Below are 15063 nucleotides of genomic sequence, written 5' to 3' on the forward strand. Positions count from 1 at the left end.
GGGCTGGTGAGCACTGGGGTGGGGGCTCTAGAGTGATGGAGAGAGCTGGAGAGCACTGGGGGGGGGGGGCGAGAAAGAACAGTAGGGAGAGCACTGGGGGAAAATAACAGGGGGGAGAGCACTGGGGGGAGTGGAGAGCACTGGGGGGAAGGAACAAGGGTGGAGTGAAGAGCACTGGAGGGGGAAAGAACAAGGGGGGAGGGCACTGGGGGGAGTGGAGAGCACTGGGGGGGAAAGAACAGGGGGGAGTACTGGGGGGAGCGTAAAGCACTGGGGGGAAGAACAGGGGGGTAAGAACGGGGGAGAGCACTGGGGGGAGTGGGGAGCACTTGGGGGGAGAACAGGGAGAGCACTGGGGGAGTGGAGCGCACTGGGGGACTGGAGAGCACTGGGGGGAAAGAACAGGGGGGAGTACTGGGGGGTGTGGAGAGCACTGGGGGGAAGAACGGGGGGAGAGCACTGGGGGGAGTGGGGAGCACTGGGGGGGGAGAACAGGGAGAGCACTGGGGGGGGTGGAGTGCACTGGGGGGAGAACAGGGGGGAGCACTGGGGGGAGTGGAGCGCACTGGGGAACAGAGAACGGGGGAGAGCACTGGTGGGAAGAACAGGGGGGAGCACTGGGGGGAGTGGAGCGCACTGGGGGGAGAACAGAGGGGAGAACAGGGGGGAGACCACTGGGGGGAGTGGAGCACACTGAGGGGGGGAGAAAAGGGGGGAGAGCACTGGGGGGAGTGGAGCGCACTGAGGGGGGGAGAAAAGAAGGGAGAGCACTGAGGGGAGTGGAGTGCACTGCAGGGGGAGGGGAGCACTGGGGGGAGTGGAGCGCACTGAGAGGGGGGAGAACAGGGGAGAGAGCACTGGGGGGAGTGGAGCGCACGGGGGAAGAACAGGGGGAAGAGCATGGGGGGTGGAGAGCACTGGGGGGAGGGGAGCGCACTGATGGGGGGAGAACAAGGGAGAGAGCACTGGGGGGAGTGGAGCGCACTGCGGGGGGAGGGGAGCACTGGGGGGAGTGGAGTGCACTGAGGGGGGGAGAACAGGGGAGAGAGCACTGGGGGGTGAAGAGCACTGGGGAGAGCACTGGGGGCGTGAAGAGCACTGGGGGGTGAAGAGCACTGAGGGGTGAAGAGCACTGGGGGGGAGTGGATAGCACTGGGATGGTGGCTAGAGAAGGATGGGGAGAAATGAAGAGCAGATTGGGGGGGGCAGAAAGAACAGGGGTGGAGAGAACTGTGGGGGGGGCAGGGAGCACAAGGTGAATTGGGGGGGGGGCGGTAAAATAAGTTGTATAGGAGGATCAGCAGGGGGACTGCATATAGAGGAAATAAGCTTTCTATATTCCTCCATGCAGCTGCTCAATACTTGATTCTCCTCCTCTCCCTAGAAAGCTAATTTCCTCTATATGCAGCCCCCCCCCCCCCCGCTGATCCTCCTATCCAGGCACACGGGGTGGGCTGTATGGGCTGTATGTCAACTTCTTGATCACAGAGCTGGCTGTCTCTGTGTTCGCTCGGCGGCCGCTCTGTAACACGGCCCCACCCCCCCAGACCGACAGGCGGAGCGTTGATTCTCTCTACTATCACACGAGCAGGTCTGGGGGGGCGGGGCCGTGTTACAGAGCGGTTGCCGAACACAGACCCAGCCAGCGCTGTGTGATCCATAGGAGCCAGCACAAATGCAGCTGCAACTAAAAGCGGCCCCAGGGCAGGCGGCCTACTGGGAAATATCCCGGTATCCTGGTAGGCCAGTCCAGCCCTGGTGGTGATCAGAGACACTGTAACTGGTGGATGTATCCAAATCTCAGAAAATGCCCCAAAAACTATATTAAAACAAAACAGATTGTACACTCCTACTGCCTCTCTCATATCTTGAGGACCTAAAACACCAGGACGGTACAAATAACCCCAAATTATCAATTTTTGGAAAGTAGACAGTCCAAGGTATTTAGTAAGAGGCATGGCAAATTTTTGAAGTTGTAATTTTTTTTTTCACAATTTAAAAAAAAACGATTTTTTTTCTCACAAAGTTGCCATTTTAACACATTCTTTTTCATGCACGGCATAGGCATACTCATAATTACACCCCAAAACACATTCTGCTATGCCTACTGAATATCAGGATACCACATATGTGAGAATTTTTCACAGCCTGGCCACATAGAGGGACCCAAAATCCAAGGAGCACCTTCACCCGTTCTGAGGCATAAATGACACATCAAATTCTCTGACCACCTATCACATTTTTGGAGGCTCTGGAGCACCAGGACAGTGGAAACACCCACAAAATTACCACATTTTGGAGATTAAACACCCGAAGGTATATTTAAAGAGACATGGTGAGGCCTTTGAAAACTTCATATTATTGCCACAAGATTTAAAAAATGCAGAAAGTAAATGAAAATGTATTTTTACATAAAGTTGTCAATTTAATAGAATATTTCTCACACATAGCATGGACATACGAATGATCACACCACAAAACACATTCTGCTACACCTCCCGAGTATAGAGATACCACGTGTGAGAATTTTTCAGTGTCTGGGTGGATTATATACCGGACATTGTATCTTGTGTATCAAACATATGAAACAAATGTGTCAAAACCAATGTATGGAAATAGTCGCCTCTTTACAAGTGGTCAGGCAATATAACTTAGTATAGCGCCACCTATAGAAGTCCCGGTTCCTATAAGCCAAGCAAGTCTAGCCTACTAGTATGTGGCTGCCCCCGGAAGTGTTGGAGACACTGTAACTGGAATGGCGGTGATCATGGACAATATGATCGGTGTGGCGGAGATCAGAGACACTATAACTGGTGTGGTGTAATCAGGGACGCTATAACTGGTGTGGTGAGGATCAGGGACACTATAACTGGTGTGGTGATGATTAGGGACCCTGTAACTGGTGTGGGGCTGATCAGAGACATTATAACTAGTGTGGCAGTGATCAGGGACACTGTTACTGGTGTGGCGGTGATCAGGGACACTGTTACTGGTGTGGCGGGGATCAGGGACACTGTTACTGGTGTGGCGGTGATCAGGGACACTGTTACTGGTGTTGCGGTGATCAGGGACACTGTTACTGGTGTTGCGGTGATCAGGGACACTGTTACTGGTATGGCGGTGATCGGGGTCACTGTTACCGGTGTGGCGGTGATCAGGGACACTGTTACTGGTATGGCGGTGATCAGGGACACTGTTACTTGTGTGGCGGTGATCAGGGACACTGTTACTGGTGTGGCGGTGATCAGGGAGAATATGACTGGTATGGCGGTGATCAGGGACACTGTTACTGGTGTTGCGGTGATCAGGGAGCATATGACTGGTATAGCGGTGATCAGGGAGAATATGACTGGTGTGGCGGTGATCAGGGACACTATTACTGGTGTTGCGGTGATCAGGGAGCATATGACTGGTGTGACGGTGATCAGGGACACTGTTACTGGTGTGGCGGTGATCAGGGACACTGTTACTGGTGTGGCGGTGTTTAGGGACACTGTTACTGGTGTGGTGGTGATCAGGGACACTGTTACTGGTGTGGTGGTGATCAGGGACACTGTTACTGGTGTGGCGGTGATCAGGGACACGGTTACTGGTGTGGTGGTGATCAGGGACACTGTTACTGGTGTGGCGGTGATCAGGGACACTGTTACTGGTGTGGTGGTGATCAGGGACACTGTTACTGGTGTGGCGGTGATCAGGGACACTGTTACTGGTATGGCGGTGATCAGGGAGAATATGACTGGTGTGGCGGTGATCAGGGAGAATATGACTGGTATGGCGGTGATCAGGGACACTGTTACTGGTGTTGCGGTGATCAGGGAGCATATGACTGGTATGGCGGTGATCAGGGAGAATATGACTGGTGTGGCGGTGATCAGGGACACTATTACTGGTGTTGCGGTGATCAGGGAGCATATGACTGGTGTGACGGTGATCAGGGACACTGTTACTGGTGTGGCGGTGATCAGGGACACTGTTACTGGTGTGGCGGTGTTTAGGGACACTGTTACTGGTGTGGTGGTGATCAGGGACACTGTTACTGGTGTGGTGGTGATCAGGGACACTGTTACTGGTGTGGCGGTGATCAGGGACACGGTTACTGGTGTGGTGGTGATCAGGGACACTGTTACTGGTGTGGCGGTGATCAGGGACACTGTTACTGGTGTGGTGGTGATCAGGGACACTGTTACTGGTGTGGCGGTGATCAGGGACACTGTTACTGGTATGGCGGTGATCAGGGAGAATATGACTGGTGTGGCGGTGATTAGGGACACTGAGTGGTGCAGCAGTGATTAGAGATACTGACTGACAACACTGGTCTGGTGACATTGTACTGGTGTGGCGGTGATCATGGACAATTTGATGGGTGTGGCAGTGATCAGGGACACTGTTACTGGTGTGGCGGTGATCAGGGAGCATATGACTGGTGTGGCAGTGATTAGGGATACTGACTGACAACACTGGTCTGGTGACATTGTACTGGTGTGGCGGTGATCATGGACAATTTGATGGGTGTGGCAGTTATCAGGGACACTGTTACTGGTGTGGCGGTGATCAGGGACACTGTTACTGGTGTGGCGGTGATCAGAGATAGTGAGTAGTGGTACTGCAATGCCTGGCAGTATAGCCAACGGGCTGCAAAACAGTGAATGTTCAAGAGTACACCTCTTTCTTAAACCTACACTGTGTAACCCTAACTAGGGAGTGATCTTATAGGTGTTTACCCCAGTAATCAGTAGTACACTGCTCCAAATCTTCTGCTGTCCAGCTTATTAGGGCCCAAATCTTGTGTTGGAGTGCTCAGAGAAGAATCTCTTTAAAAGCTTATGCTCACTTCTATGGCTTGAGCTGAATGGACTTGTGTCTTTTTTTCAATCAGGCTAATTATGTAACATGCAGCGACACCGTGTTCCTAGTCAGCAACTCTGTCCCTCTTTTGTGAATTTACAGTCTAAGGTAGCCAATGGCCTCTCGCCAGTTCTATTTAGGCAGAGGATGTCCTTCTATCCACTAATCAATCAATCTAGCTCTCTTTGCCATGCTTAGGCTCCTCAGTGTCCCGTTATTTAATTGAACAGCAGGCTTCTTGAAGTCCAGGTCTCACCCCAGTGCTCTGGTATAGCATCTGCTAATCACCTCCACTGCTTCTAGGTAGTAATTGCCCCTCTCTTCTTCCCAGGCACAGAAGGTCTGTAGCAGTCTCGGCCTCCCTGCATAAACAGGGACCTTCCTTTCTATTAACCTGGGAAAAAGTCAATCCATCCTACTCACTCTCTGCCTGGGAATTGTAGTTCTGAGCAAACCTGTAATAATGGCCGAGTCTCTTTAGTGAACTACACTCTCCAGATTCCTCCATGTTTCCTCTCAAAACATCTCCAATAGTTCACATCTTCACTTGCCCCTCCTAGTGGATGGAGGACATTTAACTGCTTGAGATCCGCGCTATAGCCGAATGACGGCTACAGCGCGGACCTGCTTTGCCGGGTCTATGTCTATTGACGTTGTCTCGTGCACGAGCGGCCTGCGCCCCCCGAGGGGCACACGCGGCGCGCTCTATGATCAGTGAGTCTATGAGACTCGTCTGATCACAGATCGGAGCAAGGGGTCGATCCCGACCCCTTACCACATGATCAGCTGTCAGCCAATGACAGCTAATCATGTGATCACAACAGAGCCAGTAATCTGCGATTTTTCCTCCTCACGCTGACAGCGCAAGGAGAAAAAAAAAAGGTGATCACCGGCGGCCATGAGAGGGACTTCAGGACCGATCACGGCCAAATCATCAGTGCCCACCTGCCCCCTGCCAGTGCCACCTAAATAAATACCATCCCTTAGTGCCCATAGTGCCAATAGTCCCACCCATCAATGCTCATAGTGCCACCCATCAGTGCCCACAGTGCCACCTATCAGTGCCCACAATCTGCTTCAACAACAGTGCTGCACCTCATATGCCACATATCCATGCACATCAGTGTCATCTACCAGTGCCCATCAGTGCCATCAGTGCCGCCCATCAGTGCCCAGCAGTGCCACCTATCAGAGCCACCTATCACTGCCCATCAGTCCCATCTATCAGTGGTACCTATCCGTGCCCATCCGTGCCACCCATCTGTGCCCATCTTATCTGTGCCCATCTTTGCCCATCAGTGCCGCCTTATCTGTGCCCATCAGTGCTGCCTTATCTGTGCCTATCAGTGCCACCTTAACTGTGCCTATCAGTGCCCACCAGTGCAGCCTATCAGTGCCCACCAGTGCCGCCTCATCAGAGCATTTCAATGAAGGAGAAAAATGACCTGTTTGCTAAATTTTATAACAAACTATTAAACATGATTTTTTATTTATTTTTTTTGCATCTTTTTTTGTTTGTTTAGCAAAAAATAAAACTCCCAGCTGGAATTAAATACCACCAAAAGAAAGATCTATTTGTGGGGAAAAAATGATAAAAAATGTCATGTGGGTACAGTGTTGTATGCCCACGTAATTGTCATTCAAAGTGCGTCAGCGCTGAAAGCTGAAAATCGGTCTGGGCAGGAGGGGGGTTTAAGTGCCCAGTAAGCAAGTGGTTAAACACCAGCCGCTGTGCATTATGTGATATCAGTCTCTCCTACAGCAGTGGTGGAGTGAGTAACTCGTGGGGCAGCATACTCACAAAGACCCTTTTTCTTCTACTGCAGCTGCAGACCGGGGTACACAAAATGTTGCATAGGTGTACACAACGTTGACCACTATAGTACATGCCTTGTAGCAAGCGACTTACATGGGACAAAGTGGATTCAGACCATTTCCTGTTTTCTATGGTGTTTTTAGTGCCGTCACATCAGCTTTCTGTGCAAAATGTTGAAGGTGGTCCTCATCTCCTCCATGTCTCTCCTCTGCGGTGGTCTTGGTCTCCATCTCAGAGAAGGTGGGTTTCTCCATTGCATAATATGTATGGTCCAGCTTTTTGGTTGAAGGTATTTTTTCTCTTTTGGTTTTTGTGTTAGTTGAGTGTGGTTGGTGTGGGATCCCAACTGATGAGGTCTGTAAAGTACAGCGTCTATTGGGTAGATAGATCTCCTCTTAGCTGAGAGGTTATTCATGATGGTGAAGATCAGGCATTGTGTGCAGATGCTTCTTTAGCACTGAGATAGTTTTAGCTGGCAGGTGTCTGCGGGTATGCTGGGTATGAGTGGCGTATCCTTTCCTCGAGAGTGGAGAGGACGGAATTATCCTGCTTTGGGGGAATTGTCTTCTCTGTCAGATCTCTATTCCATAGATCCCAAGACTGTTCCACTCCACATGGGAATGTGGATGCTTCTGCCTACCTTGGGGTAGTTCCACTTCTCATCTTGTATTATCTCAAATACAACATAAAATATTCCAGCAAGAATGTTCAACACTCCTTTTGATGGGCATATCAGGTGTGAGGAAACTCAGCACAGAGATCTCAGCGATAATGTCCCGAGAGATAGAAAGGATAGTCTGATGGTTTACCTCTCTTCAAAATACTGAATGATCAGTTCTGGGTGCAGCAAATGTTTAATGGACATTGATGGCGAGTTCCCATACAGTCTATAATTATGTGAAATGAGAAAATGCCAAGTCATCTTCCTTAATTTCTCTGTAATTTCTCTTTTCTCACACAGACCCAATATGATGACCACAGCAATGTGCCCCCTCCGTGTCCTCCTCCTGTGGGCTCTTCTATGTCCAGGCAGAGGTATGTAAGAACATTATATAGAGGTGATAATACAGTATTATTATCAGAGTACATATCTTAGGTACCCTGACTACAGCAATGTGTCCCCTCCGTGTTCTCCTCCAGTGGGCTCTTCTCTGTTCAGGCAGAGGTACAGTGCCCTGAAAAAGTATTCATACCCCTTGATATTTCCCACATGTTGTCATGTTCCAACCAAAAGGTGTAAATGCATTTTATTGGGATTTTATGTGATAGACCAACACAAAGTGACACATAATTGTAAACTGGAAGGAAAATGATACAAATAAATATGTGAAAAGTGTGGGGGAGGGGCATATGTATGGCGCCCCCCGGATTCAATACTTTGTAGAACCCTCTTTCTCTACAAGTCTTTTTGGGGGTGTCTCTACCAGCTTTGCACATCTAGAGAGGAACATTTCTGCCCATTCTTCTTCTTTTTGGTAAAATATCTCAAGCTCTGTCAGTGAGAATGCTGTTCTGTTACTTTGCTTCAGTTACTCACTGGGGTCCCTAAAGGTAAAGGTGATTGGTCCCTTTGTGGCGACAGCTCTCCTTCTACCTCTGACTAGACATGTGCATTCGTTTTCGTCCGAATGCATTTTCGTCCGAATTTCAGGTATTTTCGTTTTCGTTTTGACAAACGATAACGAAAGCACAAAATCCGAAAAATGAAAGATCCGACATAAATAAATGCTTTATTTTCGTTTTCATTGTTACAACAGTTCGATATAGAATAGGAGATTCGACATGACTCTGACAATAACAATCTGTCTATAGAACCTGTGGTCGAATGTGCCTAACCTTACCTCTATTAGTCCAAGATTATATAGAGAAAATATCCGACAGAGAAAAAAGATTTGACAGAGAGAAAAGATTCTGCAAGTTACTGTCCTAAAAAGTGTTTGGGGACCCGGGTCCTGCCCCAGGGGACATGTATCAATGCAAAAAAAAGTTTTAAAAGTTTTTCGGGAGCAGTGATTTTAATAATGATTAAAGTGAAACAGTAAAAGTGTAATATTCCTTTAAATTTTGTAGGGGGGGGGGTGTCTATAGTATGCCTGTGAAGGGGCACATGTTTCCCGTGCTTAGAACTGTCCCTGCACAAAGTGTCATTTATGCAGGAAAAAAAAGTCCTTTAAAATCACTCGCAGCTATTATGAATTGTCAGCTCCGTAATACAGAGAACACTCATTGAAAGTCATTGATAAAAAATAAATAAATAAATAAATAAAAAAGTGTGGGGGTCCCCCAAATTCAATTACCAGGCCCTTCAGGTCTGGTATGGATATTAAGGGGAACCCTGCCTCAAATTTAAGAAAAAAATTGACGTGGGGTTCCCCCTAAATATCCATAACCAGACCCTTCAGGTCTGGTATGGATATTAAGGGGAACCCCGCGTCAAATGTAAAAAAAAATTGACGTGGGGGTCCCCCTAAAAATCCATACCAGACCCTTTATCCGAGCACGCAACCTGGCAGGCCGCAGGAAAGAGGGGGGGACGAGAGAGCGGCCCCCCTCCCTCCTGAACCGTACCAGGCCACATGCCCTCAACATTGGGAGATTGCTTTGGGGGTCTGTGACCCCTCAAAGCACCTTGTCCCCATGTTGATGAGGACAAGGGCCTCATCCTCACAACCCTGGCCGGTGGTTGTGAGGGTCTGCGGGCGGGGGGCTTATCAGAATCTGGAAGCCCCCTTTAACAAGAGGACCCCCAGATCCCGGCCCCCCCCGTTTGAAATGGTAAGGGGGTACAAAAGTACCCCTACCATTTCACAAAGAAAGTGTAAAAAATAGTTAAATAAGACAAACACACTTTTGAAAAATTCCTTTATTAAAAATAAAAAAAATAAAAAAAGATTTCCAGCGGCGGTAATCCACTCTTGCTATCCAGCGACGGACGGTCATCTCTCCAGCGATGGCTCATCTCATCCAGCGCAGCGTATCCATCCTTCTTCTGTCTCCATGGTGGAGACACTGCAAGGATTCCGACGGCCTGACGTTTCTTATATATGGAGGGCGGGGCCACCCGTCACCTGACCCCGCCGCCCTCTGACGCAAGGGAAACCCGGGGTTCCCTGTGAAGTATGGGTGACCCCGCACCCCTCTGATGTAACACAGGCAGGTTTCCGTTACATCAGAGGGGGCGGGGTCACTCATACGTCACGGAAAAACCCCGGGTTTCCCCTTGCATCAGAGGGGGCGGGGTCAGGTGACGGTGGCCCCACCCTCCGTATATAAGAAACGTCAGGCCACCGGAATTCCTGCAGTGTCTCCTCCATGGAGACAGAAGAAGGATGGATTCTCTGCGCTGATTCAGATGAGCCATCACTGGAAAGATGATCGTCCGTCGCTGGATAGCAAGAGTGGATTACCGCCGCCGGAATCTTTTTTTTATTTTATTTTTATTTTTAATAAAGGAATTTTTCAAAAGTGTGTTTGTTTTATTTAACTATTTTTTACACTTTCTTTGTTAAATGGTAAGGGTACTTTTGTACCCCCTTACCATTTAAAACAGGGGGGGCCGGGATCTGGGGGTCCCCTTGTTAAAGGGGGCTTCCAGATTCTGATAAGCCCCCCGCCCGCAGACCCTCACAACCACCGGCCAGGGTTGTGAGGATGAGGCCCTTGTCCTCATCAACATGGGGACAAGGTGCTTTGAGGGGTCACAGACCCCCAAAGCATCCTCCCAATGTTGAGGGCATGTGGCCTGGTACGGTTCAGGAGGGAGGGGGGGCTGCTCTCTCGCCCCCCCCGCTTTTCCTGCGGCCTGCCAGGTTGCGTGCTCGGATAAAGGGTCTGGTATGGATTTTTAGGGGGACCCCCACGTCAATTTTTTTTTTACATTTGACGCGGGGTTCCCCTTAATATCCATACCAGACCTGAAGGGTCTGGTTATGGATATTTAGGGGGAACCCCACGTCAAATTTTTTCTTAAATTTGAGGCAGGGTTCCTCTTAATATCCATACCAGTCCTGAAGGGGCTGGTAATTGAATTTGGGGGACCCAAACGCTTTTATTTATTTATTTATTTATTTTTTTATCAATGACTTTCAATGAGTGTTCTCTGTATTACGGAGCTGACAATTCATAATAGCTGCGAGTGATTTTAAAGGACTTTTTTTCCTGCATAAATGACACTTTGTGCAGGGACAGTTCTAAGCACAGGAAACATGCGCCCCTTCACAGGCATACTATAGACAACCCCCCCTACGAAATTTAAAGGAATATTACACTTTTATTGTTTCACTTTAATCATTATTAAAATCACTGCTCCCGAAAAAATGGCCGTTTTAAAAACTTTTTTTTGCATTGATACATGTCCCCTGGGGCAGGACCCGGATCCCCAAATACTTTTTAGGACAGTAACTTGCAAATTAGTCTTTAAAATTAGCACTTTAGATTTTGAACGTTGGAGTCCCATAGACTTTAATAGGGTTCTAAAGTATGCTATATAGTTAGCTCCGTTGAATCTTCTTTATACATTCGACAGACACCATAAGCCTTCAAAGACAAAATAAATAAAAACGAATTTCGGGAGTAACTAAATAAATTACGTTTTCGGACGAAAACGAAATTTCGAAACAAAATATTTTACTCTGCACATGTCTATCTCTGACCATGACAGGCAGGGGCGGACTGACCATTGGGCCACTCGGGCACTGCACGAGAGCCCCGACCCAATAGGGGGCCCCATCAGGGTTGCCAGCCTCAGTAAAACCAGGGACAGTATGGGAAATACTGTGTTTATTTTACATCTGTCTCTGAAATGTCCCTCACCGACATCCTTTTGGTCTAAAAATCCTGAGATGATAGCTTCCCCACCTCTCCAGTGCCTTCTCAGCCAATAGAAACATATCTGTGTATACTGTGTGTACATGTATATGTATACTGTGTGATTGTATACTGTGTGTGTATACTGTGTGGCCCCATAATCTCGGATTGCCTGGGGGCCCCATAATCTCCTATTGCTCGGGGGCCCCATGAGTTGTCAGTCCACCCCTGATGACAGGTTCTCCGGCCGGCAGAACCGTCACTTCTGGTTGGACTGCAAGCCGCAGTCCCAACCCTGCGCTGCTCTCTTGCTCCTGGATAGGCCCTCACATAGCCTAGCAACCAGACGCCCCCCAGGATAGGCCCAATCTCCAGCCTAGCAGCCCAGGGCATATGACACACGTCCACCCTGACAGCAGTCTGGGTGGCACAGAACATAGATCACTGGACTCCACCCAAATATATAGGTTCTCCCAGCAGGCCAAGGGATTCAAGAAAACCCCTGCCCATTGGCTGAGATACCCCATATACCCATAACCTGACCTTGAGTTGTCCTTCTCAGATCTAGTACCACCAAGTGCCCAGCCACCTAGTGGTAGGAGAGAGAAGTACAACCAGGCCAAACTTAGAGAGAAATCAATGGATTCCTAACAATTAAATACAGTAGCTACTCCTGACAAGGAATTTAGTGAGGAGCTCCCCGACCAAAACCCTCAGGGAGCTACACGTGCTTTTCAAAAACTCACTATACACTTTCAAGAATTGACTTGGCCCCAGGTAGAGAAGATATGTTAAGCTATATCAAGAATATTAAATATATGCCCAGAGGGTTTTCAGACCACTCGCTAGTGGTGTTAACAATATACAGTGCCTTGTGAAAGTATTCGGCCCCCTTGAACTTTTCAACCTTTTGTCACATTTCAGGCTTCAAACATAAAGATATAAAATTGTTATTTTTTGTGAAGAATCACCAACAAGTGGGACACAATTGTGAAGTGGAACGAAATCTATTGGATTTTTGAAACTTTTTTCTTTTCAAAGGTTTTATTGGTAACAAGTACAGTACAGAAGAAAAAAGTACAGTATAGGTGTAGCTTAATGCGGTGTGCATAAACAATTTAGCTCAACAGTAACGCAAGTACTTTGTGCATTTCTCTGAATCGTGTAACATTGTGAGTTACAACCAATACGAGGCTAAAGCCTCAACCGAAGTAAACCGTATAAAACAGGGTTCCAATGTATGGTTGAGAGGATCAAGAGAGCTAAACCTTAGGGGTGAACGTACATGTCAACCGGAAATGTAGCGAAGGGGGGGGGGGGCAATAGGGAGGAGAAAAAGGAAGAAAAAGAAAGGAGGAATACATAAGCCCCGTACACACGAGCGGACTTTTCGACATCCAAAGTCCGACGGGCTGAGTCCGTCAGACTATCCGATCGTGTGTGGGCTGCAACGGACTTTAGCTCCGCTAAAGTCTGACGGACTTTAGAAATGAAGCATGCTTCAAATTTTCCCGACGGAACTCCGCCGGACCCGGTCCCTTCGAAAAATTCGCTCGTGTGTGTGCTACTCCGGCGGACTAAATCCGACGCTAGGGCAGCTATTGGCTACTGTCTATGAACTTCCTACGTCGAATCCAGTCGTACGTCATCACGTTCGACTCCGTCGGAGTTTGGTGTGATGGTGTGTGGCCAAGTCCGTTCGGTCGAAAAGTCCGCCAGAACTCCGGCGGAACTCCGGCGGAACTCCTTTGGAGGTCTGTCAGACTTAATCCCTCTCGTGTGTACGGGGCATAAGTTGGGTAAGTAAGGCTTGGGAAAAGGACAGGAGGGAGAGAGAAATAAAGTGGCCGGGCCGCCCATGCGGACCCACATTGATATGCTTGTTAGATTTTTGGTATAATAATGCAAATCACGGTATCAGTAGATGGTCATCAAAATTTGGGGGTAGGAAATGATCAATCCAGGGTTGCCATATTCTAACATGACGAGGGATCTTATCCATTATAGTGGCTTCGATCTTACTATGGATCATTGCCCGGGTGACCCTATTCTTAACCTCGGCTATATGTAAAGTAGGGCTTTTACGCGCCTTAGCGATAGTCTGTTTGGCCGCTGTGGTAACTTGTAAAAACAGTTGTTGTTGTGCTTTAGTGAGGTCTGTAGGGATGTTATTGAGGAGGGCCAACAATGGGTCGGGATTAAAAATTTCTCGAAACAATTTTGAGATCATTTGGAACACTGTCGCCCAGAAGTCATGCACGATGGGACAGGTCCACCAGATATGCAGGTGGGTGCCCCGCTCTCCACAGTTCCAGAAACAGTTTGGGGAGTGTGATGGTAAGAATTTGGCAATCCGGACTGGCACTAAGTACCAGCGCATAAGAACTTTATAGTTTGCTTTGAGGGCGACAATGTTCTGAGAGGATATCCTAGTATTGTCCCAAATTCTGGCCCAGTCTTCATGGTCCAGCTCTATCGAGAGGTCAGTGGTCCATTGGCATGTATAGTGTGGGTAGCAGACGGGAGGGAGGTGAGGTGAGAATAGAGGCGGGATATGATACCTGGGGCGTGGGGGTCTGAGTCGCATATTTCCTCAAAACACGGATCTGGAGCCCAGATCAGAGCCAGGGCTTATGATTGAGTGTAAAAAGTGGGAGATTTGTAAATATCGGAAGCACTCTCTAGGAGGTAGTTGTGTCCGGGCTTGAAGCAAAGAAAATGACATAACAGAGTTACCTTCTATCAAATCACAAATACGACTCAGTCCCGCACGGGCCCATGCTTGAAATGACAGAGGCTCCGAGTAGGCGGGATAGAAATGGGGGTGACCTAAGAAAGATAGGAGTGGAAAGTGCAAAGAACATAATTTGAATGGGGTCCTCAATCTGTCCCAGAGTCTAAGCGTATGTAGGGTTATAGGGTTAGTCATAGAGCGTCATGTGAGGCTGGGAGCCATAACAGGTTAGATATACCTATGGGGTGAACCTCAACCGATTCTAAACTTACCTAGATGGGTATTTCTTCTTTAGTGTGATATAAGGCCATTTGGGCCAGCTGGGCTGCTTGGTAGTATCTCACAAAATTGGGTACTCCCAGACCACCCGTTGCTTTACTACGGAGCAGAACAGCTTTGGGGACTCTAGGCCTTGTGGTACCCCATATGTATTTAAACACTCTGCTCTGAATGACGCGGTGGAAATAGGGGGGAATTGCTATTGGTAAGACTCTGTATAAATAGAGAAGTTTCGGAAGCAGGGTCATCTTGACAGCCGCGATGCGTCCGAGCCAGGAGATACACAGGGGGGCGCCAGTCATGAAGAAGAGAGGATAGATGTGTTAGCATGGGGAGGTAGTTGGCTCGGAAAAGCTCTGAGGGTGTGCTAGTAAGTTTTATACCTAGATTGGATAGAGAAAAAGTAGACCACTGGAAGGGAAAATTATGTTGGAGCTGGGTGAGTACCTCAGATGGCAGGGACACATTGAGGGCCCTCAATTTGGCTTGATTGACCTCAAGGCCTGTGACCAAGGCAAATTTGTCTAGAAGCTGGATGAGATTTGGAAGCGTGGTGTGAGGAGACGTAACAAACAAAAGG

The 15063-nt window shown here is 48.5% G+C and overlaps 1 protein-coding gene across 1 annotated transcript in view; it reads left to right on the forward strand.

Moving 5' to 3' along the window:
- The window catches only part of LOC143959458 (hemicentin-1-like), a gene marked incomplete at its 3' end in the record, with an annotated part of 230754 nt that overhangs the window by 59543 nt on the left and 156148 nt on the right, over positions 1–15063 (forward strand). Inside the window, exon 2 of the mRNA XM_077468111.1 lies at positions 7626–7699. Within this exon, the coding sequence (XP_077324237.1) occupies positions 7633–7699 (67 nt within the window). The remainder of the gene's footprint in view (positions 1–7625; positions 7700–15063) is intronic.

This window comes from Lithobates pipiens, unplaced genomic scaffold, assembly GCF_037356315.1.
Source record: "Lithobates pipiens isolate NorthernLeopardFrog02 unplaced genomic scaffold, aLitPip1_a1.2 Scaffold_76, whole genome shotgun sequence".
Lineage (NCBI taxonomy): Eukaryota > Metazoa > Chordata > Amphibia > Anura > Ranidae > Lithobates > Lithobates pipiens.